At 43.4% G+C, this 27,980-nt stretch overlaps 1 protein-coding gene, 1 long non-coding RNA gene and 1 pseudogene across 14 annotated transcripts in view; 2 read left to right on the plus strand and 1 right to left on the minus strand.

Annotated features, from left to right (window-relative positions):
* The window catches only part of LOC126943082 (uncharacterized), a 33,185-nt gene extending 15,106 nt beyond the window's left edge, over positions 1 to 18,079 (minus strand). Inside the window, exons 1-2 of one of the 2 annotated variants that reach the window (XR_007721696.1) lie at positions 17,955 to 18,079; positions 17,078 to 17,114 (exon numbers count right to left, since the gene is read on the minus strand). This is a non-coding gene — a long non-coding RNA (uncharacterized LOC126943082). Of the gene's footprint in view, positions 1 to 17,077; positions 17,177 to 17,954 lie in introns of those variants that run through there. The other variant, XR_007721695.1, reaches the window with a different exon arrangement.
* Positions 1 to 27,980, plus strand: part of LOC126943010 (zinc finger protein 845) — a 223,377-nt gene that overhangs the window by 173,642 nt on the left and 21,755 nt on the right. For 2 of the 11 annotated variants that reach the window (XM_050771237.1, XM_050771230.1), the window contains 2 exons: positions 10,680 to 10,806; positions 16,029 to 18,849. The exons of 4 other annotated variants lie outside the window; for them this stretch is intronic. In XM_050771237.1, the coding sequence (XP_050627194.1) occupies positions 10,680 to 10,806; positions 16,029 to 18,847 (2,946 nt within the window). In that variant the 3' untranslated portion in view covers positions 18,848 to 18,849. 5 more of the 11 variants (XM_050771238.1, XM_050771240.1, XM_050771241.1 and 2 more) reach the window with 5 other exon arrangements.
* Positions 19,165 to 22,559, plus strand: LOC126943299 (putative zinc finger protein 137; annotated as a pseudogene). Its single transcript, XR_007721733.1, has 2 exons — positions 19,165 to 19,384; positions 19,441 to 22,559. The product of XR_007721733.1 is annotated as a putative zinc finger protein 137 (transcript).

Here is a 27,980-nt window from a genome sequence, read left to right on the forward strand (position 1 = left end):
GGGGGAAGTGGCAGGACAATACGGTAATAGTAGGGAGGGGGTCAGCAGGAAGCCTTTTGAATAAAGATCTCTGTGTCATGAGTAAGTTTAAGGAAAAGTGCTGTGCTTTGATGTGCATATATGCAAACATCTCCATAAACATCTTCCATGCATAAAGATCAGCATTACCCCTAGCACGTCTCACCTCCAGCCCTAAGGCGGTTTTCTCCTATCTCAGTAAATAGAACATACAATCAGGTTTCACACCCAGACATTCCATTGCCCAGGGACGGGCAGAAGACAGATGGCTTTCTCTTTCTCAACTGCCAAGAGGCCTTCTTTCCTCTTTTACTAATCCTCCTCAGCACAAACCATTTACGGGTGTTGGGCTGGGGAACGATCAGGTCTTTCCCTTCCCACAAGGCCATATTTCAGACTATCATATGGGGAGAAACCTTGGACAATACCTGGCTTTCCTAGGCAGAGGTCCCCGCGGCCTTCAGCAGTGTTTGTGTCCCTGGGTACTTGAGATTAGAGAATGGCGATGACTTTTACCAAGCATACTGCCTTCAGGCACTTGTTTAACAAAGCACATCCTGCATAGCCCCAAATCCATTAAACCTTGAGTCAACACAGCACATGTCTCTGCAAGCACAGGGTTGGGGCTAGGGTTACAGATTAACAGCATCTCAAGGCAGAAGAATTTTTCTTATTACAGAACAAAATGGAGTCTCTTATGTCTACTTCTTTCTACATAGACACAGTAACAGTCTGATCTCTCTTTCTTTTACCCATAGCTTTCGATTAAATTTTCTCAACAATTAGAAAGTCAAGTAAACAGCATTTGTTGGGCCAGGCGCGGTGGCTCACGCCTGTACTCTCAGCACTTTCCGAGGCAGAGGCAAGTGGATCACTTGAAGTCAGGAGTTTGAGACCAGCCTGGCCAATATGGTGAACCCACGTACAAATATATAAAAATTAGACGGGCATGGTGGCACGCACATGTAATAGCAGCTACTCCGGAGGCTCAGGCAGGGGAATTGCTTGAACCCAGGAGGCAGAGGCTGCAGTGACCCCAGATCCCGCCACTGCACTCCAGCCTGGGTGACAGACAAATATTCTGTCTCAAAACAACAGAAGAAATAAGTACATAAATAAGTAAAAGAAAGTAATAGATCTCTTCCACAAATGTGCTGGGACAACTAACTGGATATCCACATGGAATACTGTTGGATCTGTATCTCACACCACCAAAATTGTATTTTAAAACGTTAAAAGAAAACGAAGGAAAAAAAAAAGAGAGATGAGGAAGGGGGCCCTGCCGGAGGGAGTGTTACTTTGTCGCCCAGGCTGGCCTGGACGCCCAGACTCAGTGATCCTCCCACCGCTGCTTCCTGAGTAGCTGGGACCTCAGGCTCCCGCCCCCGCCCCAGCATCCTTGCTGTGTTTATCCAACAAGCTGTAACCTCACACCTCTCTGGCCTGAGCACTCCGTCCTGCATCCCAAGCGGTGGCTTTAGGGAAATCTCTGAAGCTAAGCACAGGATGGACTCTCCCTCCCGAGTGAATGGAGAATACAAAGGGAGAGGATTTCTATTCTGTTCTATGGGCCCTCAGCATGAAATCCTACCTTCCGCCCAGGCCGGGCCTTGCATTTTACATTGTAGTTTGTATCCCCGTTCCAGACAATTCCAGGGCTTTTGAATCATGCCTCAGCCTTCCCGGCCGGTCTCGCCTCCAAAACCCGGAAACAGAGGTGCTGGGAACAAGGCTGAGAGGCGCACAGGTCCCGCCCCGGCCCTGCCCCGCCCGCTGCGGGTTCTAAAGCGCAAAGTCTCTCCGCCTCGCGCCCCGCCCCTACTTCGCCCAGGCCCCGCCCACCTCCTCGCGGGTCCCGCCCAGGCCTGGCTTCTGTCCTGCGCGCGCAGATTCGCGCAGACCAGGAAGCGGATCTCGTGGAGTGACGGTTCCAACGCGGCGCGTGAGTTTCGCCCTGACTTCTATTGTCTGCGTTTCCCAGGTCCCCGGCGCTTCCGCAGCTGGGACCTGGGATCCCCACAAACCTGGAAATTCTCAGCCGTCGTCCTTCACCCAGAGCAAATTGAGACATCCCCGTGAGAGGCCGGGGGTCGCTTCGTTTTGGGTTTTAGGTCGCCCTGAGGCTGGTCCCGTCCCGCGTCTTTCTGCTATAGGGCAACGTATACACTTTCTACGCTTAGTTTTCCTGCTCTAAACCTTTTTCTGACTCCTCCCGCCCCGCGCTTTTTAAAGTCCTCACCGGAGTGGTGGATTCTCGCCCTCGTAGGCCCCTGGAGCGCAGCGCCGCTGCCCCAGTCCCGGGAAGGCCGCGTCCTCTGCCTTGTCCTGGGATCCTGCAGACCCCACCCCACAACTGTCTTAAGGCGCCATCGCCGCTTCACCCCCGTCCTCGTGCGGGGCCCTGCTGCTCCACAGGTCTCCGCTCCACAGTCACCGCTTCCCCGAGCCCGCGTTGGGGAGGTGCCCGGGGCCTGTCCTGTGACACGGGGTGTTCTTGCCTGTCCACCTCCAGCCCCTGGAAAATGCGCTCCACCGGGATGCAGGCGTCTTACTCCAAACCCTCCTGTGATTGTGTGGGCCAAAGGGATCAGGAGACGGAGAGAGAGCAGTAGAAAACCTGAGACAGAAAAGAAGAATGAGAAAGACCCACAACAGATGGCAAAGTAGAGGATGGGTGAGGGATTTGCCGAGAGGCAGTAAAAGTGAAAAGAAAACGGTAAGAAAGCAGGAGGAGAAAAGCAACTGGAGAAATGTAGAGAAAATCTAGATGTACAGAGAGATGAAGGACAGCAAGGTAGGGAGAGGGGCAGCAAAGAGGGAGGCTCATCAGAGTGAGGGAGAGGAGGAAGCACTTGGAGCCGGGGCAGACAGAGTGGTGCTGGTGGCAAAGAGAACAGAAGGAGAACCACAGCAGGGAGGACACCTGGGGATCTAGGCTGCTAGAACCTAGGGTCAGGGCGGTATAACAGGGAAGAGAGAATGTAATGGAGAGAGCAGAGAAGGCGCAGAGATGGTGTTGTGGGAAACTGAGAAGAGACTGATATGGGGGAGACAGGATGATGTTTATTTAAGGTACCCACCGGCTCCGTGGGTTTACATCAAAAAAGCTGAGCATTTCAACAAACACAGAGTGGGGTTTTTTGCTTTCAGAAGCTGAATAAAAAGAGTTAATCATATATTGATAGGTCAGGTAATCTATAGCATAGCGTAACTTGTGTCCTTCCATCGCTGGTGGCCTTGTAGCTGCGTTGAAAGAAAAACAAGAACAGCTAAATACACAAATTTGTCCTTTTTTTTTAATTTCACCCTTGTTCTGAGAAGGTGGGGGGCTGTCTGGAGCCTGTTCCTTTGCCTTCGACTTCGCAAACAGTGTTATCTTATAACTGTTCTTGAAGTGAGCTTGCTAGGCAGAGGAAAACTGGTTCGTCTTTTCTTTTTAACCTTTGCCTTGCCCGTTACTTTTCTTGGAGTGAATGAATGCATATTGATTTTTAAAATTTCTACCTCAGTTTCCTCCCTTAGATGCTTGTTATAAACAAGATTTTAATAGAAAGCATCACTGTTACTGGATTCTTCATGAAAGAGCAGGTTTTCTTCTTTAGGCACAGGCTGATATTCACATAGAGCTATTAGCTGAGTGGTAGTCTGCCTGGTTACAATTGCTTCTATCATTGATTGAATGTTCTTAACAAGGAGAGGTAAGAGGCAAGGGAGTATTAAACAAATTCTTAGTATGGCTGGAACTACTCCTATTAAGGTTTTGAACATACTGAAGGAGGAAAACCAGCCTCTAAAGAGGGACTCAGGAGCCTACTTTTTCTAAGTGTGGACTGGAACTTGGGCTAATTTTTTCATTCTGGCAGTTCTTTCTCTTTTTTTTTTTTTTTTTTGTGAGACGGAGTCTCACTCTGTCGTCCAGGCTGGAGTGCAGTGGCCGGATCTCAGCTCACTGCAAGCTCCGCCTCCCGGGTTTACACCATTCTCCTGCCTCAGCCTCCAGAGTAGCTGGGACTATAGGTGCCCGCCACCTCGCCCGGCTAGTTTTTTTTGTATTTTTTAGTAGAGACGGGGTTTCACCGTGTTAGCTAGGATGGTCTCGATCTCCTGACCTCATGATCCACCCGACTCGGCCTCCCAAAGTGCTGGGATTACAGGCTTGAGCCACCGCGCCCGGCCTCTGGCAGTTATTTCTATAATAGCCTTCCTATTGTCATGGATTTCTAGGCAGCAATTAGTTAGATTAAACTTTCTACATACTCTTCCTTCCTGGGCTAGGAGGTAGTCTAAAGTTAATCTATTTTGGTAGATGGCATTGCTCATTTTCGTGGCTTGCTGGGCCGGTAAGTCGAATGCATTTTCTGTTTCATTAGTGATGATTTCAGGTGCTGCTTGCAACTTTAGGATACGGTGAAGCGTGTAAGTTGGGGTGTGGAAGGCTGCTTTCTCTTTTCACCACCCTGTCCTCCCCTGCGTCTTTTTTCTCAAACTCTCTCTGCCTCTTCCTGGAGATTCCAGCTGGGCTAGAGGCTGAGCAGCTTTGGAAACAATATTTAAGGGAATGTGAACTTAATGCATAATGCCTTTAAAAAGCATGTTGTGGGCCGGGCGCGGTGGCTCAAGCCTGTAATCCCAGCACTTTGGGAGGCCGAGACGGGCGGATCACGAGGTCAGGAGATCGAGACCATCCTGGCTAACACAATGAAACCCCGTCTCCTCTAAAAATACAAAAAAATTAGCCGGGCGTGGTGGCGGCGCCTGTAGTCCCAGCTACTCGGGAGGCTGAGGCAGGAGAATGGCGGGAACCCGGGAGGCGGAGCTTGCAGTGAGCCGAGATCGCGCCACTGCACTCCAGCCTGGGCGACAGAGTGAGACTCCGCCTCAAAAAAAAAAAAAAAAAAAAAAAAAAAAAGCATGTTGTGCTTTTTAAAAGGCACTGTCCCTTTTCTCCTCGTTCAGGTCTAGGCTCAGAGCTGTCTCCCATGCCCTCCCACCACTATCTGAAGTTCACTCTGCCCATCAGTCTCTATCACGTTACTCAGGTTTTATTATCCCTGCATCAATCACATCAGAAACTTTTTTTTTTTTTTTTTTTTTTTGAGACAGAGTCTCTGTTGTCCAGGCTGTGAGTGCAGTCTGATGATCTTGGCTCACTGCAACCTCTGTTTCCTGGGTCCAAATGATTCTTGTGCCTCAGCAACCCATATAGCTGAGATTGCAGGTGTGTGCCACCACACCCAGCTAATTATTGTAGTTTTATTTTTATTTTATTTTATTTTATTTTTGAGTCTCACACTGTCACCTAGGCTGAAGTTCAGTGGCATGATCTTGGCTCAGTGCAACTGCCACCTCCTGGGTTCAAGCGATTCTCCTGCCTCTGCCTCCTGAGTAGCTGGGATTACAGACACCCACCAAGCCCACTTACTTTTTTTATATTTAGTAGAGATGGGGTTTCACCATGTTGGCCAGGCTGGTCTTGAACTTCTGACCTCAAGTAATCCACCCTCCTCGGCCTTCCAGAGTGCTAGTACTACAGACATGAGCCACCATGCCTGCTCAGTTTTTCTATTTTTAGTAGAGACAGTATATCACCGTGTTGGCCAGACTGGTCTTGGACTCCTGAGCCCAAGTGATCCTCAGGGTCTGGGCTGAGGATTGGTCAGGGCTGGGTCTGTACCCTGAAGGGGAGCTCATTCCAGCCCAGCTCCCCACTGCAGGAGCGTGTGTGTGGGCTCCTCCAGGAGAGAAGTGGGAGTTTTCCTATAGGAGTTTATTGTCCCTTCTGCAGTGGGCAGTAGAGGGGACCATATTTCCTCAGGGTGAGGTCTCCTTTGTATGTTTCATTGTGTTACAGGGAGGGGGATGTGTTGATTCTGAGCAATAAACAACGTACTTTTAACTTTCAGGATTGACTTCTAAACACTCTTGATACATGAGGAAGAAACCCGGAAGAGGAAGAAGAAAGCAAAGGAGTCAGGGATGGCTCTTCCTCAGGTGAGATGATATTCTCGGTGGATTGTTCTGTCTCCTTCCCTTCAGAAATGCTGCTGGGCCTTGGAGTTGGGAATCTTCTCTGAGTCTGAAGCGTCCTGCCTGACAAGTTTGCTCGCATTCACCCATGCCTTCCCTCAGTCCCTCTCATCGCGCTTAGATTTTATCTCTTGTGACCCAGTGACATGAACTTGGGAAGAGGCGGCACTGGGCATGGGCCTGGGAAGGGCTCACACCCAGACATGGATGGAGACGGGGTGAGGGTCCCGTGGTGTCAGTGCTGTTGGGCAGCAGGGATTGTTCAGGGGCCACATCTGGATGCTGTGTCACCTCTCTGTGGACCAGGATTAGAGCAACTGCTGATGGAAGTCTATCAGGGGAACCTGGCCCCCGATATTTCAACATGGGTTCTTTTCTATTTTCCTTAAGTGTCGGCCAGTCTGAGAAATAAAGGGAAAGAGTACAAAGAGAGAAATTTTAAAGCTGTGTGTCTGGGAGACACATCACATGTCGGCAGGTTCTGTGATGCCCCCCAAGCTGCAAAACCAGCAAGTTTTTATTAGTGATTTTCAAAGGGGAGGGAGTGTACGAATAGGGTATGCGTCACAGAGATCAAATGCTTCACAAGGTAATCAAATATTACAAGGCAAATGGAGGCAGGGTGAGATCACAGGACCAGGGTGAAATTAAAATTGCTATTGAAGTTTCAGGCATGCATTGTCATTGATAACATCTTATCAGGAGACAGGGTTTGAGAGCAGACAACCACTTTCACTAAAAATTTACTAGGTGAGAATTTCCTCATCCTGATAGACCTGGGAGCACGACGGGTGACCGGGGTTTACTTCATCCCTTATCTGCAACCGTAAAAGACAGACATTCCTACAGCGGCCATTGTAGAGGCCTACCCCTAGGAACGCATTCTCTTTCTCAGAGCTGTTCCTTGCTGAGCAAAAGAATTCAGCAATATTTCTCCTATTTGCTTTTGAAAGAAGAGAAATATGGCTGTGTTCCACCCGGCTCTCAGGCATTCAGACCTAATGGTTATCTCCCTTGTTCCCTGAACATCGCTATTATCCTGTTTTCTTTTCAAGGTGCCCAGATTTTATATTGTTTAAACACACATGGTTTAGGAACAATTAGTGTAGTTAACTCAATCATCACAGGGTCCTGAAGCAACATACATCCTCAGATTATGAAGATGATGAGATTAAAGAGATTAAAGTAAAGACAGGCATAGGAAATCACAAGAGTATTGACTGGGGAAGTGACAAATGTCCATGAAATCTTCACAGTTTATGTTCAGAGATTGCAGTAAAGACAGGTGTAAGAAATTATAAAAGTATTAATTTGGGGAACTAATAAATGTCCATGAAATCTTCACAATTCATGTTCTTCTGCCGCAGCTTCAGCCGGTCCCTCCATTCGGGATCCCTGACTTCTCGCAACAGAAGTCATGTGTTAATATGCACAAAGTATGTGGTAAATTCTAGAAAAGGCGACCAATATGGAGAAATGTTTCTGCCTGATTTTATACTACATTTTTAGGTAATTGAGTGAGTTGCTGTGTTTCTGACTCCAAAAATCTTACTAATTAGAATGGAAAGTTCATACATAGACATGAATGATAGATGATGTTTTATTCCATCATTATTTTAAGAATATGAAATCAACCTAAAAGCAGGAGATTCATTAAACCATTCTTAGCACATTAAGCTCATGGAGACTGTGGTGTTACTGTGGAGAGGCTTGTAAAACAGGTGTTTTCAGTAAAAATGGTGATAATTTTTATTATCATTATTATTATATTATGATAATATTATATTTCAAATATATGAAGTCTTGCTCTGTTGCCCAGGCTGAAGTGCAGTGGCATGATCTTGGCTCAAGGCAACCTCCATCTTCCGGGTCCAAGTAATTCTCATGCCTCAGCCTCCCATGTAGCTGGGATTACAGGCACGTGTCACCATGCCCAGCTAATTTTGTTATATTTTTATTAGTGACGGCTATCACCATGTTGGCCAGGCTGGTCTCCAACTACTCACCTCAGGTGATCTGCCCACCTCAGCCTCCTGGAGGGCTGGGTTTACAGGTGCAAGCCACTGTGCCCAGCCCCAATAATATTATTAAATATATATTTTTATATTTAAACATCACATGGTGAATGTATTTATTTTGTGGTAAAACACCAAGCAAAGCTGAAGCTTAGACCCTTGGCCATAAGGCATCTCCGTTCCCTGTCACATCCTCCACCCTCCTTCCAGCCTCACTGGGGAGTCGCTACTGTCAGTTCCGTGTCAGCTGTCAGAGCAAGTCTCGTACTTGTGTATTTCTGCATCGTTATGAGACTTTAGAAAAAGGTCTGCAGTAAATTAAAAAAAGAAAAATCTTTTTACAAAAATTAGCTGGGTGTGATGGCATATGCCTGTAATCCAAGCTACTCAGGAAGCTGAGGCAAGAGAATCCCTTGAACCTGGGAGGCGGAGGTTGCAGTGATCTGAGATTGTGTAACTGCACTGCATCCTGGGCACAGAGCAAGACTCATCTCAAAAAAATAAAAAAGTTTTTATATTTCTGTTTTCACTTTAGATTTGGGGCTACATGTGAAGGTTTGTTACACAGGTAAACGAGTGTCATCAGGGTTTGTTGTACAGATTATTTCATCACTCTGGTGTTAAGCCCCTTACCCAATAGTTATTTTTTATCTATTTATTTGTTTGAGACTGAGTTTTGCTCTTGTTGCCCAGGCTGGAGTATAATGGCATGATGTGAACTCGCTGCAACCTCTGCCTCCCAGGTCCAAGCAATTCTTCTGCCTCAGCTTCCCAAGTAGCTGAAATTACAGAGGCCTGCTACCACGCCTTGCTAATTTTTGTAGTTTCAGTAGAGACAGGGTTTCACCATGTTGGCCAGGCTGATCTTGAACCCCTGACAGGTGATCCACCTGCCTCGGCCTCCCAAAGTGGTGGGATTGCAGGCGTGAGCCACCGCGTCTGGCCCCCTATAATTATTATTTCTGCTCATCTCCTTCCTCCCACCCTCCACCCTCAAGTAGACCCCAGTGTCTTGTTTTCTTCTTTGTGTTCCAGGAAATATTTTACTTTGAGACTTGATCCTGCTGGTTGTGAACATTTACATGTTGTCTTGTTAGTAAACGTGGAGAGCTTGCTCTTTGCCATCTGCATTGGAAATTGGCTGAATTATAAGTGGGTTTTTTGCAGTTTTTCTCTGTATAAAGAGTGCCATAGTGGCTGCCTCTGCGCACGCCTGCATTCCTACAGATGTCTGAGGATTCCTCCTGGTCAGGCAGTTGAAAGGGTGATTGCTTCCTCTAGGATGAGGCATTTCCTGTTTTCTTAGATCCCACAAGATTCCCCCCTGCCCCCAACTGCCAAAGTGTCCTTTTCCAGCAAGATGAGATTCCTCTTCAGGTCAACAAAACTTGCTACTTTTTATATTTTTAAAGCCTTTATATATATAAACACCCACACACACAATATACACACACACATATACATATACATACATATGTACACACACAAATGTATATATTTTGAACAGGTTTTCCATTTTGAAAATTTGGGGAAAATGACAAATCTTTGTATTAACATCTGGTTTTTTGTGTGTGTAGGTTTCATTATTTTGTTGACATACATATATATATGTATATATATGATTTTCATACTTTGAGTAATCTAGTTTTCATGCATTTTATTTTATTTTGAGACTAGGTCTCACTGTTTTGCCCAGGCTGGAGCACAGTGGCGCAATGTTAGCTCACTGCAACTTCTACTCTCAGTCTCAAGCCATCCTCCTACCTCAGGCTGCCTGCCACCGTGCCCGGCTAATATATAAAAAAAAAATTATTTATAAAAAAAATATAAATAATATGTTATATATTTATATATATGTGTGTGTGTATATATATGTAATTTTTTTTTTTTTTTTTTTTTTTGAGATGGGGTCTCTGTTGCCCAGGCTGGATTGGTGTGATTTCAGATCATTGCAACCTCTACCTCCCGGGATCAAGCAATTCTCCTTTGTCAGCCTCCCAGGTCGCTGGGATAACAGGCATGTGCCACTGCACCCAGCCAGATATTAGTTTCTGATCTTTCACTGTGAACGTTGTCATCTCTGAAGACATCACTCATACTCTGTCATATCTAGATACTGAATGTCACTTGGTGTGTCAATAAAAGTTTCTGGGCTGGGCACAGTGGATCATGCATGTAATTCCAGAACTTGGAGAGGCTGAGGCAGGCGAATCAGGAGGTCAGGGGTTTGAGACCAACCTGGTGAATACGGTGAAAACCCATTTCTGCTAAAAATACAAAATTAACCGGTCCTGGTGGCACATGCCTGTAATTTCAGCTGCTCAGGAAGCTAAGGCAGGAGAATCGCTTGATCCTGGGAGGTGGAGATCCAGAGAGTGGAGACTGTGCCTTTGCACTCCACCCTGGGCAACAGAGTGAGACTCCACCTCAGGGAGAAAAAAAAAAAAGTTTGGTAAAACACAACTGGGAAGACAAAATGTGGTGAGAAATCCCTTACTCAGATTTGCTAGAATATTCACTGCATTTAAATCCATGCTTTCACCTCTCTTTTCTTCTCATTTTCTGTAAAGATAAGAATTCCGCCCATAACCATTTGGTTAAAATGTGTTTTCATTTCAGGGTCTGTTGACATTCAGGGATGTGGCCATAGAATTCTCTCAGGAGGAGTGGAAATGCCTGGACCCTGCTCAGAGGACTCTATACAGGGCTGTGATGTTGGAGAATTATAGGAACCTGGTCTCCCTGGGTGAGGATAACTTCCCTCCTGGGGATGTGCCCTTGCATATCTTTTTATTTGCTCTTCTTTTTTAGATACAGTGTCTCTCTCTGTCACCCAGGGTGGAGTGAAGTGGTGGGATCATGGTTCACTGCAGTCTTGAATTCCTGGGCTGATGTGATTGTCCCACCTCAGCCTCCCCTGGTAGCTGGTACAGGCGCATGCCAGCATGTCGGGCAACGTTTTTAGTTTGGTTTTTTTTTCCAGACAGGGTCTTGCTGTGTTGTTGAAATTCATCTTGATCTCCTGTGCTCAAAAGATCTTCCACAGTCTCCTGAGCAACTGGGATTACAGGCACCAACCCCATACCTAATTATTGGCTTTTATTTTTAAAATTTTTGCGTATGTGTGGCTGGGCATGGTGGCTTACGCCTGTAATCCCAGCACTTTGGGAGGCTGAGGTGGGTGGATCACAAGGTCAGGAGATCGAGACCAGTTTGGCCTACATGGTGAAAAACCCCGTCTCTACAAAAAATACAAAAATTAGCAGGGTTTGATGGCACATGCCTATAATCCCAGCTACTCCAGAGGCTGAGGCAGGAAAATCACATAAACCCAGGAATCAGAGGTTGCAGTGAGCCAAGATCACCACTGCACTCCAGCCTGGCAACACAGCAAGACTCCGTCTCAAAAACAAACAAACAAAAAAAACAAAAAACAAACAAACAAAAAACTTTGCATATGTGTGTCCTTTAGGCTAATATGAGTCTATGAATCTCTTGTAGATAACATATAGTTGGTTTTTGTTGATTCAGCCAGTCTTTGCCTTCTGAGTGCAGAGTTAAATACTTACAGCTGAAGTATTACTGATGGAGAAGACCTTACCTTTGTGATTTTTTTACATATTATCTGTATTTCTTGTAGGTTTTTTTGGTTCTTCATTTCTCATTTCCTACTTTTTGTGTTTAATTCCTTTTTTGTGTAGACATGCTTTGACCCCCTTATTTCCTTTTTTGTTTGTTTGTTTGTTTATGATGGAGTCTCACTCTGCCACCAAGGCTACAGTGCAGTGGGGATATTTGGCTCACCACAGCCAACTCCGCCTCTTGGGCTCAAATGATTCTTGTGACCCATGCCTGTAATTCCAGAACTATGAGAGCCAAGGCAGGCAAATCACCTGAGGTCAGGAGTTCAAAACCAGCCTGGCTAACATGGCGAAACTCCATCTCTACTAAAAATACAAAAATTAGCTGGACACCATGGTGGGCGCTTGTAGTCCTGCTACTCAAGAGGCTAATGCAGGAGAGTCGCTTGAACCTGGGAGGTGGAGGTTGCAGTGAGCTGAGATTGCACCACTGCACTCCAGCCTGGGTGGCACATGAGACTGCCTGAAAAAAAAAAAAAAAATCATAACCTGCAGAAACTACTCTTTCTCCACTGGAATTCTTTATTTATGTCAGAATTATTTCTGTGTATGTTGCATTTTCATAAACATTTATGTACAATGTTTTTTCATGCTTTTTTCTTCTAAATAACAGAAAAAAAGTTGATTTATGGAGAAAATGTACACTAAACCAGTTTCCGTATCAGTCCTCTTATTAACCTATTCATGTATTTATTTATTTATTTGTTGATGAGACGAAGTTTTGTTCTTGTCGCCCATGCTGGAGTGCAATGGCACAATCTCGGGATACTCCAACCTCCAACGCCCGGGTTTAAGCGATTCTCCTGCCTCAGTGTCCCAAGTAGCTGGGATTACAGGCATGTGCCACCACGCCTGGCTAATTTCGTATTTTAATAGACACAGGGTTTCTCCTTTTTGGTCAGGCTGGTCTTGAACCCCTGCACTCTAGTGATCCACCAACCTCGGCCTTCTAAACTTCTGTGATTACAGGTGTGAACCACCAGACAGACCCAGCCTGTCTGTCTTTTTAGATACCTTTACTGGAGAACTTTATATATATTTGTGGGTTGGAATTACTCTTTAGACTTCTTTCTTTCTTTTTTCTTTCTTTTCTTTCTTTTTTTTTTTTTTTTTTTTTTTTTAATACAGAGTCTCCTTCTCTCACCCAGGCTGGAGTGCGGTGGTGCGATCCTGGCTCACTGCAACCTCTACCTCCCAGGTTCAAGTGATTTTCCTGCTTCAGTTTCCCAAGCAGCTGGGACTACAGGCACATGCCACTGCACCCAGCTAATTTTTTTTTTTTTTTTTTTTGGTAGAAACAGGTTTCACCCTGTTAGCCAGGATGGTCTCGATCTCCTGACCTTGTGTTCCTCCTGCCTCAGCCTCCCAAAGTGCTGGGATTACAGGCGTGAACCACCATGCCTGGCCAGCTTTAAAATTTTTAAAACATGTTATTGCTCTAGATGGCTTCAAGTATTGTGAGATTTATAGTACACTCTCTAAACTTCCTTTGTTTAATCAGATCTGTCAGCCTTTGGTGATGTTGATAATGAGGTGCTCCTTTTCCTGTCTCAGTCATTTCACTGACAGAAGTAGCTTAGACTGGCCGGCCGAGGTGGCTCACGCCTCTAATCTCAGCAGTTTGGGATGCCAAGGTGGGCGGATCACTTGAAGTCAGGAGTTTGAGACCAGTCTGGCCAACATGGTGAAACCTCAAATCTACCAAATACAAGAAATTGACCAGGCGTGGTGGCTCAAGCCTATAATCCCAGCACTTTGGGAGGCCAAGAGGGGCAGATCACCTGAGTTCAGGAGTTCAAGGCCAGCCTGGCCAACATGGTGAAACCCTGTCTCTACTAACAATACAAAAATTAGCTGGACGTGGTGGCACACGGTTGTTATCCCAAGTACTTGAGAGGCTGAGGCAGGAGAATCACTTGAACATGGGAGGTGAAGGTTGCAGTGAGCCAAGATTGCCCCACTGCACTCCAGTCCAGGTGACAAAGTGAGACTCCGGGCTGAGGTAGGAGAATCTCTTGAGGCAGGAGAATGCTGCTACTACACTCCAGCCTGGGTGATAGAGCTTGAATTGGTCTCAAAAACAAACAAAAAAAGAAATAGCTTAAAGTGGGAGGCTTCAGACACAGACATTTATTTCTCATGAATTTGGAAAGTGGGAAACCCAAGAGCAAGATGCCAGCCAAATTGGTTCCTAGTGAGAGCCTTCTTTAGGGTTTAGCCCAGTCATCTTCCTGCTGTGTCCTGACATGGGAGAAAGAGGAACAGGAAATGAGCTCTTTTGTATCTCTTTTTATGAAAGCACAAGTCCTATTCATGAGTAGTCAACACCCATGACCAAATTCTCTCAAAGGCCCCATCTGCAGGAACATCCCGTTGGAGAATAAAAACTCTGAACATGGCTTTTGGCCAATAAGAACATTCACACCAGGGAGCCTGCATCATATTGTTTATGTTTTTATTGTGCAATTTGAATGATAAAATGTTTTCTCTGATCTCAGTTTAAACATTTTCCCAGTACACATTCTGTGTTTTGTATTTTGTGCATAGTGAACTAGATATTTAAGGCCAACAATGCATATGTATCTATAGAATTGCTGTATTGCCTGGCTGTTTCATAAATGTAGTTGTGACATCATAATTGCACCCTCTGGCACTGTTAGTCAATTCTTTTTTTTTTTTTTTTTTTTTTTTCGAGATGAAGTCTCACCCTCTCAATCAGGTTGGAGCGCAGTGGTGCGATCTCAGCTCACTACAACCTCCACCTCCCAGGTTGAAATGATTCTCCTGCCTCAGCCTTCCAAGTAGCTGAGATTACAGGCACCCACCACCATACCCAGTTAATTTTTTTGTATTTTTAGTAGAGTTGGGATTTCACCATGTTGGCCAGGCTACTCTCGAACTCCTGACCTCATGATCCACCCGCCTCAGCCTCCCAAAGTGCTGGGATTACACACCTGAGCTACCGTGCCTGGCCGTTAGTCAATTCTTATTCCTTATAATGCTGTGTACATTTTTGACTTCATAAATCAGAAGGTAGTGATCTTAACATGTATTTCCTTTCTTACATTGTGCGCTGGTGGTAAGTAAAAGTTGTGGAGTTTTTCTTAGCAGCGAATTGTTTAGAATTTTGCAGGTTGTATAAAGGTACTTATTTGCTTCCTGGTTTTATGCGTTACAATATTTTACTAATTAATTTTTATGATTGTACATAAGGCTTTTCGGTATGTATGCAGTATGCAGTATAACTGACACAGTCCACTAGTTAATGTCACAAAGTGCCACCGGATGCTGTGGCTCATGCATGCCATCCCAGGACTTTGGGAGGCTGAAGCAGGTAGAACACTTGAAGTCAACAGTTTAAGGCCAGCCTGGCCAACATGTTGAAACCCTGTCTCTACTAAAAATACAAAAATTAGCCAAGCATGGTGACGTGTGCCGTGCCTGTAATCCCAGGTACTCAGGAGGCTGAGGCAGGAGAATCAGTTGAACCCAAAAGGCGGAGGTTGCAGTGAGCCGAGATCAGGCCATTTAATTCCAGCTGGTTGCGAGAGAGTGAAACTTAACCTCAAAAATGTAAAAATAAAAAAATTATTTAAAATGTCACGAAGTGCCTTTTCTGCATGGATATAGGTAATTTTATGACAGTTATTTAGAAAAACATTGTATTAACTTTTTTTGTTTTTTGAGATGGAGTCTCACTTTGTCGCCCAGGCTAAAGTATAGTGCAATCTTGGCTCACTGCTACCTCTGCCTCTCGGGTTCAAATGATTCTTGTGACTCACCCTCCCAAGTAGCTGGGACTACAGATGTGGGCCACCACGCCTGGCTAAATTTTGTAGTCTTTTCTTATCTTCTCAGTGCTGTGATTGTTTGACAATACAGAATTTCCATTGATTTTGGTTATCCTTACATAAGCTTGTTGTGGATTATTTACCAATATAGTATTTCCTGTGATCCTTTAGCATTTATTTCTATACAGCAAATATGAAGAATATATACTTTTCATTGATGTGACAGTGATATTTTTTGGAAACTGTTAGACACTTTAGGGTCCCAGTGGAAAAATATTCCTTACTTTAGGTGACACACGTTTGTGCCCTGTCATTGTTTTGTCACAGTATTGGAAATAGGCTTCTGTAAAAGTAATTTGAAGCACATGTAATAGCCCATTATTTGTTAAAGAATCTTACGCTTTTCTGTTCCTAAGCTTTGAGGGTCATGTTTGGAAAGTTTAAAATAAGTATTGTTTTTTGTGTCATAGTTACACATTTCAGCATTGTTTACCATCTGTACTTAACTTGAAAATTTTGGTGTTTATATTTTGTAGCTATTTCTTCCAAATGCATGATGAAGGAGTTCTCATCAACAGCGCAAGGCAATAGAGAAGTGCTCCACACAGGGACTTTGCAAAGACATGAAAGTCATCACATTGGAGATTTTTGCTTCCACGATATTGATAAAGATATTCATAACTTTGAGTTTCAGTGGCAAGAAGATGAAAGAAATGGCCATGAAGCACCCATTACAAAAATCAACAACTTGACAGGTAGTACAGACCGATATGATCATAGTCATGCTGGAAACAAGCCTATTAAAGATCAGCTTGGATTAAGCTTTCATTCACATCTGCCTGAACTGCACCTATTTCACACCAAAGGGAAAATTGATAATCAAGTTGAGAAGTCTATCAATGATGCTTCCTCATTTTCAACAGCCCAAAGAATTTCTTGTAGGCCCAAAACCCATATATCTAATAACTATGGGAATGATTTCCGGAATTCTTCATTACTCACAGAAAAACAGGAAGTACACATGAGAGAAAAATCTTTCCCATGTAATGAGAGTGGCAAAGCCTTTAATTATAGCTCACTCTTAAGGAAACGTCAGATAATCTATTTGGGACAGAAACAATATAAATGTGATGTGTGTGGCAAGGTCTTTAATCAGAAGCAATACCTTGCAGGCCATCATAGATGTCACACTGGTGAGAAACCTTACAGGTGTAATGAGTGTGGCAAGACTTTCAGTCAGATGTCATCCCTTACATGCCATCGTAGATTTCATACTGTTGAGAAACCTTACAAATGTGAGGAATGTGACAAAGCTTTCAGTTTCAAATCAATCCTTGAAAGACATAGGAGAATTCATAGTGCAGAGAAACCATACAAGTGTAATGAGTGTGGCAAGACCTTCAGTCAGGAGTTAACCCTTACATACCATCGTAGACTTCATACTGGAGAGAAACTTTACAAATGTGAAGAATGTCACAAAGCTTTCTGTTTCAAATCAAACTTTGAAACACATAGGAGAATTCATACTGGAGAAAAACCGTACAAGTGTAATGAGTGTGACAAGACCTTCAGTTCGAAGTCATACCTTACATGCCATCGTAGACTTCATACTGGAGAGAAACCTTACAAGTGTAATGAGTGTGGCAAGACCTTTAGTCAGAAGTCATCCCTTACATGGCATCGTAGACGTCATACTGGAGAGAAACTTTACAAGTGCAATGAGTGTGGCAAGACCTTCAGTCAGCAGTTAACCCTTAAATGCCATCGTAGACTTCATAGTAGAGAGAAACCTTACAAATGTGAAGAATGTGACAAAGCTTACAGTTTCAAATCAAACCTTGAAATACATCGGAAAATTCACACTGAAGAGAATCTTTACAAGTGTACTGAGTGTGGCAAGACCTTCAGCCGGATATCATCCCTTACGTGGCATCGTAGACTTCATACTGGAGAGAAACCTTACAAATGTGAAGAATGTGACAAAGCTTTCAGTTTGAAATCAAACCTTGAAAGACATAGGAGAATTCATACTGGAGAGAAACTGTACAAGTGTAAGGAGTGTGGCAAGATCTTTAGTCAGAAGTCATCGCTTACATGCCATCGTAGACTTCATCCTGAAAAGAAACCTTACAAATGTGAAGGATGTGACAAAGCTTTCAGTTTCAAATCAAAGCTTGAAAGACACAGGAGAATTCACACTGGAGAGAAACCGTACAAGTGTAATGAGTGTGGCAAGACGTTTAGTCGGAAGTCATCCCTTACATACCATCGTAGACTTCACACTGGAGAGAAACCTTACAAATGTGAAGAATGTGACAAAGCTTTCGGTAGGAAATCAAACCTTGAAAGACATAGGAGAATTCATACTGGACAGAAACCATACAACTGTAATGAATGTGGCAAGACCTTTATTCAGAAGTCATCCCTTATATGCCATCGTACACTTCATACTGGAGAGAAACCTTACAAGTGTAATGAGTGTGACAAGACCTTCCGTCACAAGTCATCCCTCACATGCCATCGTAGACTTCATACTGGAGAGAAACCTTGCAAGTGTAATGAGGGTGGCAAGAACTTCAATCAACAGTTAACCCTTAAATGCCATTGTAGACTTCATACTGGAGAGAAACCTTACAAATGTGAAGAATGTGACAAAGCTTACAGTTTCAAATCAAACCTTGAAATACATCGGAAAAGTCATACTGGAGAGAATCTTTGCAAGTGTAATGAGTGTGGCAAGACCTTTAGCCGGACATCATCCCTTACATACCATCGTAGAGTTCATACTGGAGAGAAACCTTACAAATGTGAAGAATGTGACAAAGCTTTCCGTTTCAAATCAAGCCTTGTAATACATAGGGGAATTCATACTGGAGAGAAACTGTACAAGTGTAATGAGTGTGGCAAGACCTTTAGTCAGAAGTCGTACCTTAGACGCCATCATAGTCTTCATACTGGAGAGAAACCTTACAAGTGTAATGAGTGTGGCAAAACGTTTAATCAGAAGTCATACCTTGCATACCATCGTAGACTTCATACTGGAGAGAAACCTTACAAGTGTAATGACTGTGGCAAGACCTTTGGTCAGAAGTCACACCTTACATGCCATCGTAGACTTCATACTGGAGAGAAACCTTACAAGTGTAATGAGTGTGGTAAGATGTTTAGTCGGAAGTCATACCTTACACGCCATCGTAGACTTCATACTGGAGAGAAATCTTACAAATGTAATGAGTGTGGCAAAGCCTTTCATGGGCAGTCAGCACTTCACAAATGTAGTGATTGTCACCATGTCTTCAGTAATGCTACAACTATTGCAAATCATTGGAGAATCCATAATGAAGAGAGATCTTAGAAGTGTGATAAAACCGGCAAACTTTTCAGACATCATTCATACCTTGAACTCATACTAGAGAGAAACCTTACAAATGTGAAGAATGTGATGAAGCTTTCAGATTCAAATCAAACCTTGGTAGTCCTAGAAATCATATTTGAAAGAAACCTTACAAGTGTAGTGATTGTGAAAGGGTTTTGAATCGAAAAGCAAAGCTTGCACATCATCATACAATTTATCCTGGAGATAAACCTTAGAAATGTAAATCATGAAAAAAGTTTAGTCACAAATCAAGCCTTGAAAGACAAGAAAATTCATATTGGAGAGAAACCTTACAAGTGTAATGAATATGGTGTGGTTTTTAATCAACAGGCACACCATGCACGTCATCACAGAATTCATACTGGAGAGAAACCTTAGAAATGTGAAGCACGTGACAAAGTTTACAGTTGCCAATCAAGCCTCGAGAGACAGGAGAATTCATACTGGAGAGAAAGCTTACAAATGTGAAGAATGTCACAAAGTTTTCAGTTGCACATCAAACCTTGAAAGACCTAGGTGAATTCATACTAGAGATAAACCATAAAAATGTAAGTTTGTGACAAGGCTTTCAGGTATGATTCGCACCTGGCACAACATCCTAGAATTCACACTGGAGAGAAACCTTACGAGTGTAACGAGTGTGAGAGTCTTTAGTGGGCAGTCAACACTTGTTTACCATCAGGCAATTCATGTTGTAGGGAAACTTTACTGATGTAATGATTGTCACAAAGTCTTCAGTAATGCTACAACCATTGCAAATCATTGGAGAATCCATAATGAAGAGAGATCATACTAGTGTAATAAATTTGGGAGAGTTTTCAGACATCATTCATACCTTGCAGTTCATTGGTGAACTCATGCTGGAGAGAAACCTTACAAATGTCATGATTGTGGCAAGGTCTTCAGTCAAGTTTCATTCTATGCGAAACATAGGAGAGAAACCTCACAAGTGTGATGATCGTGGCAAAGCCTTTACTTCACGTTCACACGTCATTAGGCGTCAGAGAATGCATACTGGACAGAAATCTTACAAATGTCATCAATGTGCCAAGGTCTTCAGTCTGAGTTCACTCCTTGAAGAACATCAGAACATTCATTTTGGAGGTAGTTGTTCCAAATGCAATGAGTAGAGCAAACCGTTAAGCATCAATTAACATTAGAGTCAATTCAGCATTTAGTTGAGTTGATTTAACATTGAGTTCAAGCATTAATTGAAATTAAAGTGTTTATGTTAAAAGGATTGGGCTGGGCACTGGCTCCTGCCTGTAATCTCAGCATTTTGTGAGGCCAAGGGAGGTATATCACTTGAGGTCAGGAATTTGAGATCAACCTGGCCAACAGACGTGAGCCATTTTCCCAGCCTGTTTTCTCTTTCTTTAAAAAAAAAAACTGATAGGGATTTTTATGGGTATTGTGTTGAATCTAAATCACATTGGGTTATATAATCATTTAACAATATTTTTCCAAAACATCAATATGGGTTGTAGCTCTGTTTTTAATCATTTTGAGCAATGTTTGTAGATTTCAAGGTACGAACTTCTGAGCTTTTTAAGTTTATTTCTAAGTATTTCTTACTTTACATTCTCCAGCAAATGGAAGTGTTTAAAAATTTTAAAAATTTTTATTGTTAAAGTATGGAAATTCAACTAATTTTTGGTGCTGATACTGTATTGTGCAAATCCACTGAATATGTTACTTAGTTCCAGTAGTATTTTGGTTGACTCTTTGTGATTTTCTACACAGAAGATCATGTCATCTATAAATAAATATAATTTTACTTCTTTCTTTCTGATTTGGATGAGTTTTATTTATTCTGCTATTTCACTGCTCTGGCTAGGACAGCCAGTATTGATTGAATAGAAGGGGTGAGAGCATTCTTGCATCATGTGAGATCCTACAGGAAAAGCATTCCATTTTCCCTGCTTGACTATTTACTCATTGGTCATTTCACAGATGGTCTTTCTATTGTTGAGGTACATTTCCTTTTCTATCTATTTTGTTTAGGATTTCTATGATGACTGGATTTTGAATTTTCTGAAATGCTTTTTCTCCATCTATCAAGATGATGTGGTTTTCATCTTTCTTTCTGTTCAAGTGGCATATCACATTGATTTGCTTGAATATGTTGAACCTTCCTTGCATCCCAGAAATAAGTGTCAGGTGAACATCTACATTTTTTTAAATGTCCTCTTGAATAGTGTTCTAGTGCAAGCAGTCTTGGAGAAATTCATGGAAAAATAAGTATTTTGAGAAAATTGTGCATGAATTTCACAGTTTTTGCACCAAAATAAACTGGTACAAATCTGTTATAACATGTCTGAACAGGTTCTAGTTTAAGGCACTCAGAAGGATAAGACATGAGTTTGAAAAGAGATTCTATCAAAGTAATATAAATTCTGCTAAAATTGAAACAAGAAGAAACATCAAATTTATGATGAGATCAGATGCAGTGTCTCAGGCGGTTAATCCCAGCACTTTCAGAGGCCAAGACAGGTGGGTCACGTGAGCCCAGGTATTTAAGACCAGCCTGGGCAACATGGTGAAACCACCTTGTCTACAAAAAATACAAAAATTAGCTGGGCATGGTGGCATATGACTGCAGGGCCAGCTACTGTGGAGTCTGCGGTGGGAGGATGGCTTCAGCCTGGGAGGTTGAGGCTGCAGGGAGCTGTGGTCATGCCACTGCACTCCAGCATGGGTGACGGAGCAAGATACTGTCTCAATAAAAGAATAATTATGGGAAAGTTTGGGAAGAGGAATAATATAATCATTGATGCTTTATGAAAAGGTTATGGAGATGATGCCCAAAAGAAATAAACAGTTTGTAAATGGATAACTCATTTGAATCGGGACAACACAGTGTTGAAGGTGATGCAAGGAGCAGCAGGCACACCATCCACATCAGTTTTTTGTTTTCTTTTGTTTCTTTGTTTTGAGACAGTGTCTTGATCTGTTGACCAGGCTGGGGTGCAGTGGTGTGATCTCGGCTCACTGCAACCTCTGCTTCCTGGATTGAAGTGATTCTCCTGTCTCTACCTCCCTAGTGGGTTCACACCACCACACACGGCTAATTTTTGTGTTTTTAGTAGAGATGGGGTTTCACCATATTGGCCAGATTGATCTTGAACTCCTGACCTTGTGATCCACCCACCTTGGCCTCCCAAAGTGCTGGGATTACAGGCATGAGCCACCACATCTGGCCCACATCAGTTTAAAAAAAAAAAAAAATTAAGCTTGTGTGTGCCACAATGAAGAGGACTGACAGGTAACAGCAGAAATAGTATTCAGGAGTTCAAGAACAGGCTGGTTAAAATGGTGAAACCCCGTCTCTACTAAAAATACAAAAATTAGCTGGGTATGGTGGCAGGTGCCAGTAATCCCAGTTACTCAGCAGGCTGAGGCTGGAGAATCGCTGGAACCTGGGTGGCGGAGGTTGCAGTGAGCTGAGATGGCATCATTGCACTCCAGCCTGGGCAATAAGAGCGAAATTTTGTCTCAAAAAGAAAAAAAAAAAAGATATCAAGCCCCTTCTCTTCCTCTCTCCTCTCGTGGTGTGTGTACTTGACTCTGCTTCTCACCAGATCTTCTTGTAAGACTTTCAGGATTAAGCGATTCCTGACCAAGAAACAAAAGCAAAATCATTCCATGCCCCAGTGGATTCAGATCAAAACTGGTAAGAAAACAGGTACAACTTTAAAAGGAGACATTGGAGAAGAACCAAGCTAGGTCTATAAGGAATTGCATATGAGATGGCACACATATTTATGCTGTCTGAGTGTCTCAATCACGTTACCATATCAAGCTGAAAATGTCACCACCATCTGGAGAGTTGGACATGTTTTATTGGGAATATATTTTTTCTCTCTGAATCTGTTATGAACCCATTGTTTGGCTGGGGTCAGTAATGAATATATGAGACTTCATTTCAAAAAAAAGTCAAATGATGTAATTCCATAGAGTACCTTAATTTGTGTGTTGCTTTTTTTTTTTTTTTTTTTTTTTTTTTTAACTCCACTGGGTTCAGTGGATCACACCTGTGGTCCTCGCACTTTGGGAGGCTGAGGTGGGAGGATTGGTTGAGACCAGGAGTCTCCTGGGAATCTTCTCGTCTCCCATAACCCAGTTCATGACAGACCCTTGGACTTTACTAGTTTGGAAAAATCTACATAAAACAATATCTGTGTCAGAGCATTATGTCAGTCACAAGCACGTGAAAGCAAAATAAAAATTACTAAGCCAAAGAGAAAAGTCAAGCTGGGAACTGTGTCAGAAATACCTGCCTTCCATTTTATTCCTAAATGAGATAGCTACAAGGATTTTTACAAAGCTACATAGAGGCCGGGCGCTGCGGCTCATGCCTCTAATCCCAGCACTTTGGGAGGCTGAGGTGGGCGAATCACCTGAGGTTGGGACTTTGAGACCAGGCTGACTAACACAGAGATATCCCATCTTTACTAAAAATACAAAACTTAACAAGGCACGGTGGCGCATGCCTGTAATCCCAGCTGCTCCTGAGGCCGAGGCAGGAGAATCGCTTGAGCCCGAGAGGTGGAAGTTGCAGTGAGCCGAGATCGCGCTACTGCACTCCATCCTGGGGGACAGAGTGAGACTCCGTCTCAAAAAAAAAAAACCAAAAAACTTCCAGCAAACATCATATTTTATAATAATCCTTTGCCACAGGAGAGAATCAGGTATGAGAAGTTCCTACATGGAGAACAAAATGTGAGTTTCTACTCTGTCTTCAGGTGCCTTCCCAGAGATGCCCCCAGATTTTCCTACAGCAGTGGGGATATAGGGTGTACTGACCCTCCCCAACACACACCCCCCTAACCACCCCATACCACCCCAACCCCGCAAAAAACCCAAATAAATCCGTTCCCATTTCCTGCCACAAACTGTGGGCTCCCAGTGAAAACTACCATCGATTTTCTTGTAAATCCCATTCTTTTCGGGCCTTCTACGGGATGACAGGGGCCTAGAGGAGGCAGTACTGGGTGGAGTTACCTGGGTGCGCATTTGTTGGAATGTGACATTTTATGGCTACTCGCAAGGTCTGTTATCAGTTGTCTGTCTTGGGGAGAATGTGCAGTCACCATGGTGCAATAATAATCTATCCAAGGACCACACAGGTCACCACAGGTGCTCAGTCAGCGTGATCCACATGCTGTGATGTGTGCTCTGGCAGGACACAGACGGACACACTCAGCTCTGTCGATGTGTGAACAAGGAGTGTTGCAATGCCATGGTTTATTCACAATCACCATGGAATCTGATGTGGCATTTTAAAAAATGCACAGATCTATTGCAACTGGTATGAAAACATCACTGATTGGCCAGACGTGGTGGCTCACGCCTGTAATCCCAGCACTTTGGGAGGTCGAGGCAGGCAGATCACCTGAGGTCGTGAGTTGGAGACCAGCCTGACCAACATTGTGAAACTCCATCTCTACTAAAAGTACAAAAGTAGCCGGGTGTGGTGGCGCATGCCTGTAATCCCACCTTCTCCAGAGGCTGAGGCGGGAGAATCGCTTGAAGCCAGTTGGCAGAAGTTGAGGTGAGTTGAAATCACGCCACTGGACTCCAGCCTGGACAACAAGAATGAAACTCCATCTCAAAAAGAAAAAGAAAAGAAAAAACATCACTGGTTGGTGAAAACTATTGAATTAGACAGAAATGTAAATCTGCAAATATATATTTAAATATTGAATAATGAACAGAATATCTGAATGGTGTGTATATTCATACATATTTTGTATATGATTTCAGAAGCAATTTTAGATATTCTATGAAATTGTATAGGAAGGCTACACCTCAAACTGGTGAATTTATGTTTAGATATAAATGACTACTTTTAGTGTTTAAATATTGTATTACATTGTTCAGGTGTGCATTAATTTTGTGTTTATGAATTGCCATGGTATAGCCAGATGTTTACTACAGCACCCATTTATTTTCTCACAGTTCATAGATGAGAAATGTGTCAGGTTTTTGTGGGTACTCTGTCTGGTCTCACAAGGCCAAAATCAAGGTCAAAGCCATGGGATCGAGTCTTGAGGCTGTGGGGGCAGAATTTCCTTCTGAGCTCATTCAGAATGTTGTCAGAATTCATTATTTTCTCCTGGTTCCCATATATTCAAAATCCAGCACGTGAAATCAGCCTCGTGCTCCTGGGTCCTAACTTCCTCCGCTGTTGCATCTCTCTGACATACACTTCTGCTTCAAGGACACTTAGGACCCACCCAGATAATCCAGGATAACTTTCTTTTCTTTTCTTTTCTTTTTTGAGACTGAGTCTTGCTCTGTCGACCAGTCTGGAGTGCAGTGGTGCAATCTCTGCTCACTGCAACCTCCACTTCTAGGGTTAAAGTGGTTCTCCTGCCTCAGCCTTCCAAGTAGCTGGGATTACAGGCACGGACCACCACGCTGGCTGATTTTTGTATTTTTAGTAGAGATGGGGTTTCACCATGTTAGCCAGGTTGGTCTTGAACTCCTGACCACAAGTCATCCACCCACCTTGGCCTTTCAAAATGCTGGGATTACACACAGTTTTCTCTTTCAAAGCTGAATGAGGCTAGGCATGGTGGCGGGTGCCTATAATCCCAGCTACTCAGGAGACTGAGGTAGGAGGATCGCTTGAACCAGAGAGGCGGAGGATGCAGTGAGCCGAGATCGCGCCACTGCACTGCAGCCTGGTCAACAGGGTGAAACTCGGTCTCAAAACAAAAAAAAAAATCAAATGACTAGTAACCTTCATTAATTAGGAAATTACCAGCCAAATTCCTTTTGGTAGGTAGCATAACATAAACACAGGAGTAGCACCAGGAGTTGGAGACCTGCCTACAACATCATAGGACCAGTAAACTTTTTTGCACTGAGAAAAAAATTTGTCAGTCTAGCTAGAAAATTATTACCATTTGGGATATTTCTGTTAATTGAAATTGGTATGCTATATATTGATAAACTATATTTGTAATACTATATTTTATATAGTTATATAACTATACATCAATATAATTAAGTATACATCAGTATAATTATATAGTAATATATATGTAAATATTGGTAAACTATACGTTTCTATGACATTTCTATATTATTTGGTATTCAGTTATGCTCACAAGTCCATTGCTTTCTTTCCTTTTTTTTTTTTTTTCTGAGACCAAATCTTGTTCTGTAGCCCAGATCTGGGGAGCAGTCTTGCGATTTCCGCTCACTGCAACCTCTGCCTCCCAGGTTCAAGCAATTCTCCTCTCTCAGCCTTCCAAGTAGCTGAGATTACAGGCGCGCACAACCATGCCCAGCTAATTTTTGTATTTTTAGTAGAGACGAGGTTTCACCATGTTGGCCAGGCCAGCCTCGAACTCCTGACCTCAGGTGATCTGCCTGCCTAGGCCTCTCAAAGTGCTAGGATTACAGGCGTGAGCCACCGCGCCGGGCCATGATAATTTAATTTCTACCCTACTTTATTTGATCATCCTCTAGTGTTTCACGTCAAGTAGGACATGATATCAGAGTGTCCATTAATGCCTGTGGTAGGTGCCATTGTACTTTCTTTCCTGGCATAAAAAGAAGTGAGTCTCTGTGTAGCTATCCTGATAGGGGGTCAATTGTTTAAATCTAATTTAGTCATGAGGCAGATTCCTGTAATTTTATACTCCAATCAGGGTATGTACATTTAATCAAGGTCTTTAAAGATTTATTCATAACTGGTATCAGCCTCTGGGGTAATATTTGACACATCAGTGGAAACCGGTCAAAAACAAAATTATGAAATTAAATGGGCCGGGCGCGGTGGCTCAAGCCTGTAATCCCAGCACTTTGAGAGGCCGAGACGGGCGGATCACGAGGTCAGGAGATCAAGACCATCCTGGCTAACAGTGAAACCCCGTCTCTACTAAAAAATACAAAAAACTAGCCGGGCGAGGTGGTGGGCGCCTGTAGTCCCAGCTACTTGGGAGGCTGAGGCAGGAGAATGGCATAAACCCGGGAGGCGGAGCTTGCAGTGAGCTGAGATCCGGCCACTGCACTCCAGCCTGGGTGGCAGAGCAAGACTCTGTCTCAAAAAAAAAAAAAAAAAAAAAAAAAGAAGAAAAAGAAATTAAATGTACCTGTGTAAAATATAGAGACAAGGTATAAAATAAAAATTAAATATGTATCTTCATTATTGGAAGAACTCTGCTAACTAGCTTTGGCAATAGAGCATGGTGGTTAATGTACTCTGAAATCAGCCCAGACAAGATCAGTCCCATTCCACCCCAAACACGGTGTGAATTTACACAAATCATGTCATCTCTCTGTGCTTGAGTCCTCTTGGTCTTTATAATGGTGGTGCCTGGCTCAAGGGAACCTCCCATCTCAGCCCCCCACCGACTACCAGCTGCCTTTTAAATCTCGCTCATGCATCACGTTCCCTGCAGGATCTTGTGTGTCTGAAGACAAGTAGCAGCCTGTGGGAACTGACAGAACGGCTGCTGGGATGGGGCAATGGGAATGATGTTCTTATCGCAGACTACACTTAGAATCCTGGAGAATTTCTCTCTTATTTACCATTATCTGTTATTTTACATCACTGGGTGCAGGTTAAGGTCCACAGATTTGATTATCAGACACCTAATTGTAGCCAACACCTTATTCCTCCTCCCTAGAGGAGTCCCACAGACAATGGCAGCTTTTGGGTTTAGACATTTCCTGAATGATTCTGGAGGTAAATTTCTTTTTTGTGTCCACCGAGTGGGCAGGGGAGTGTCCATTGGCTGCAGTGAGCCCAGATGGGATCTATCGGGCCACTGCCCTCTAGCCTGGGCGACAGAGAAATACTCTCTCAAACCAAAGAAAAGAAATAGTAAATAAATAAAGTAACAGATCTCTTCCACAAATGTGCTGGGACAACTAACTGGATAACCACAAGGAAAAGAATAATGTTGGATCCCTATCTCACACCATCAAAATTTTATTTTAAAATGTTAAAAGAAAATGAAGAAAAAAAGAGAGAGAGAGAGACGAAAGGAGCCCTGCGGGAGGGGGTGTTACTTTGTCGCCCAGGCTGGCCTGGATCCCCAGGCTCAGCAATCCTCCCGCCGCTGCTTCCTGAGTAGCTGGGACCTCAGGCTCC

This window comes from Macaca thibetana, chromosome 19 (genome assembly GCF_024542745.1).
Source record: "Macaca thibetana thibetana isolate TM-01 chromosome 19, ASM2454274v1, whole genome shotgun sequence".
Lineage (NCBI taxonomy): Eukaryota > Metazoa > Chordata > Mammalia > Primates > Cercopithecidae > Macaca > Macaca thibetana.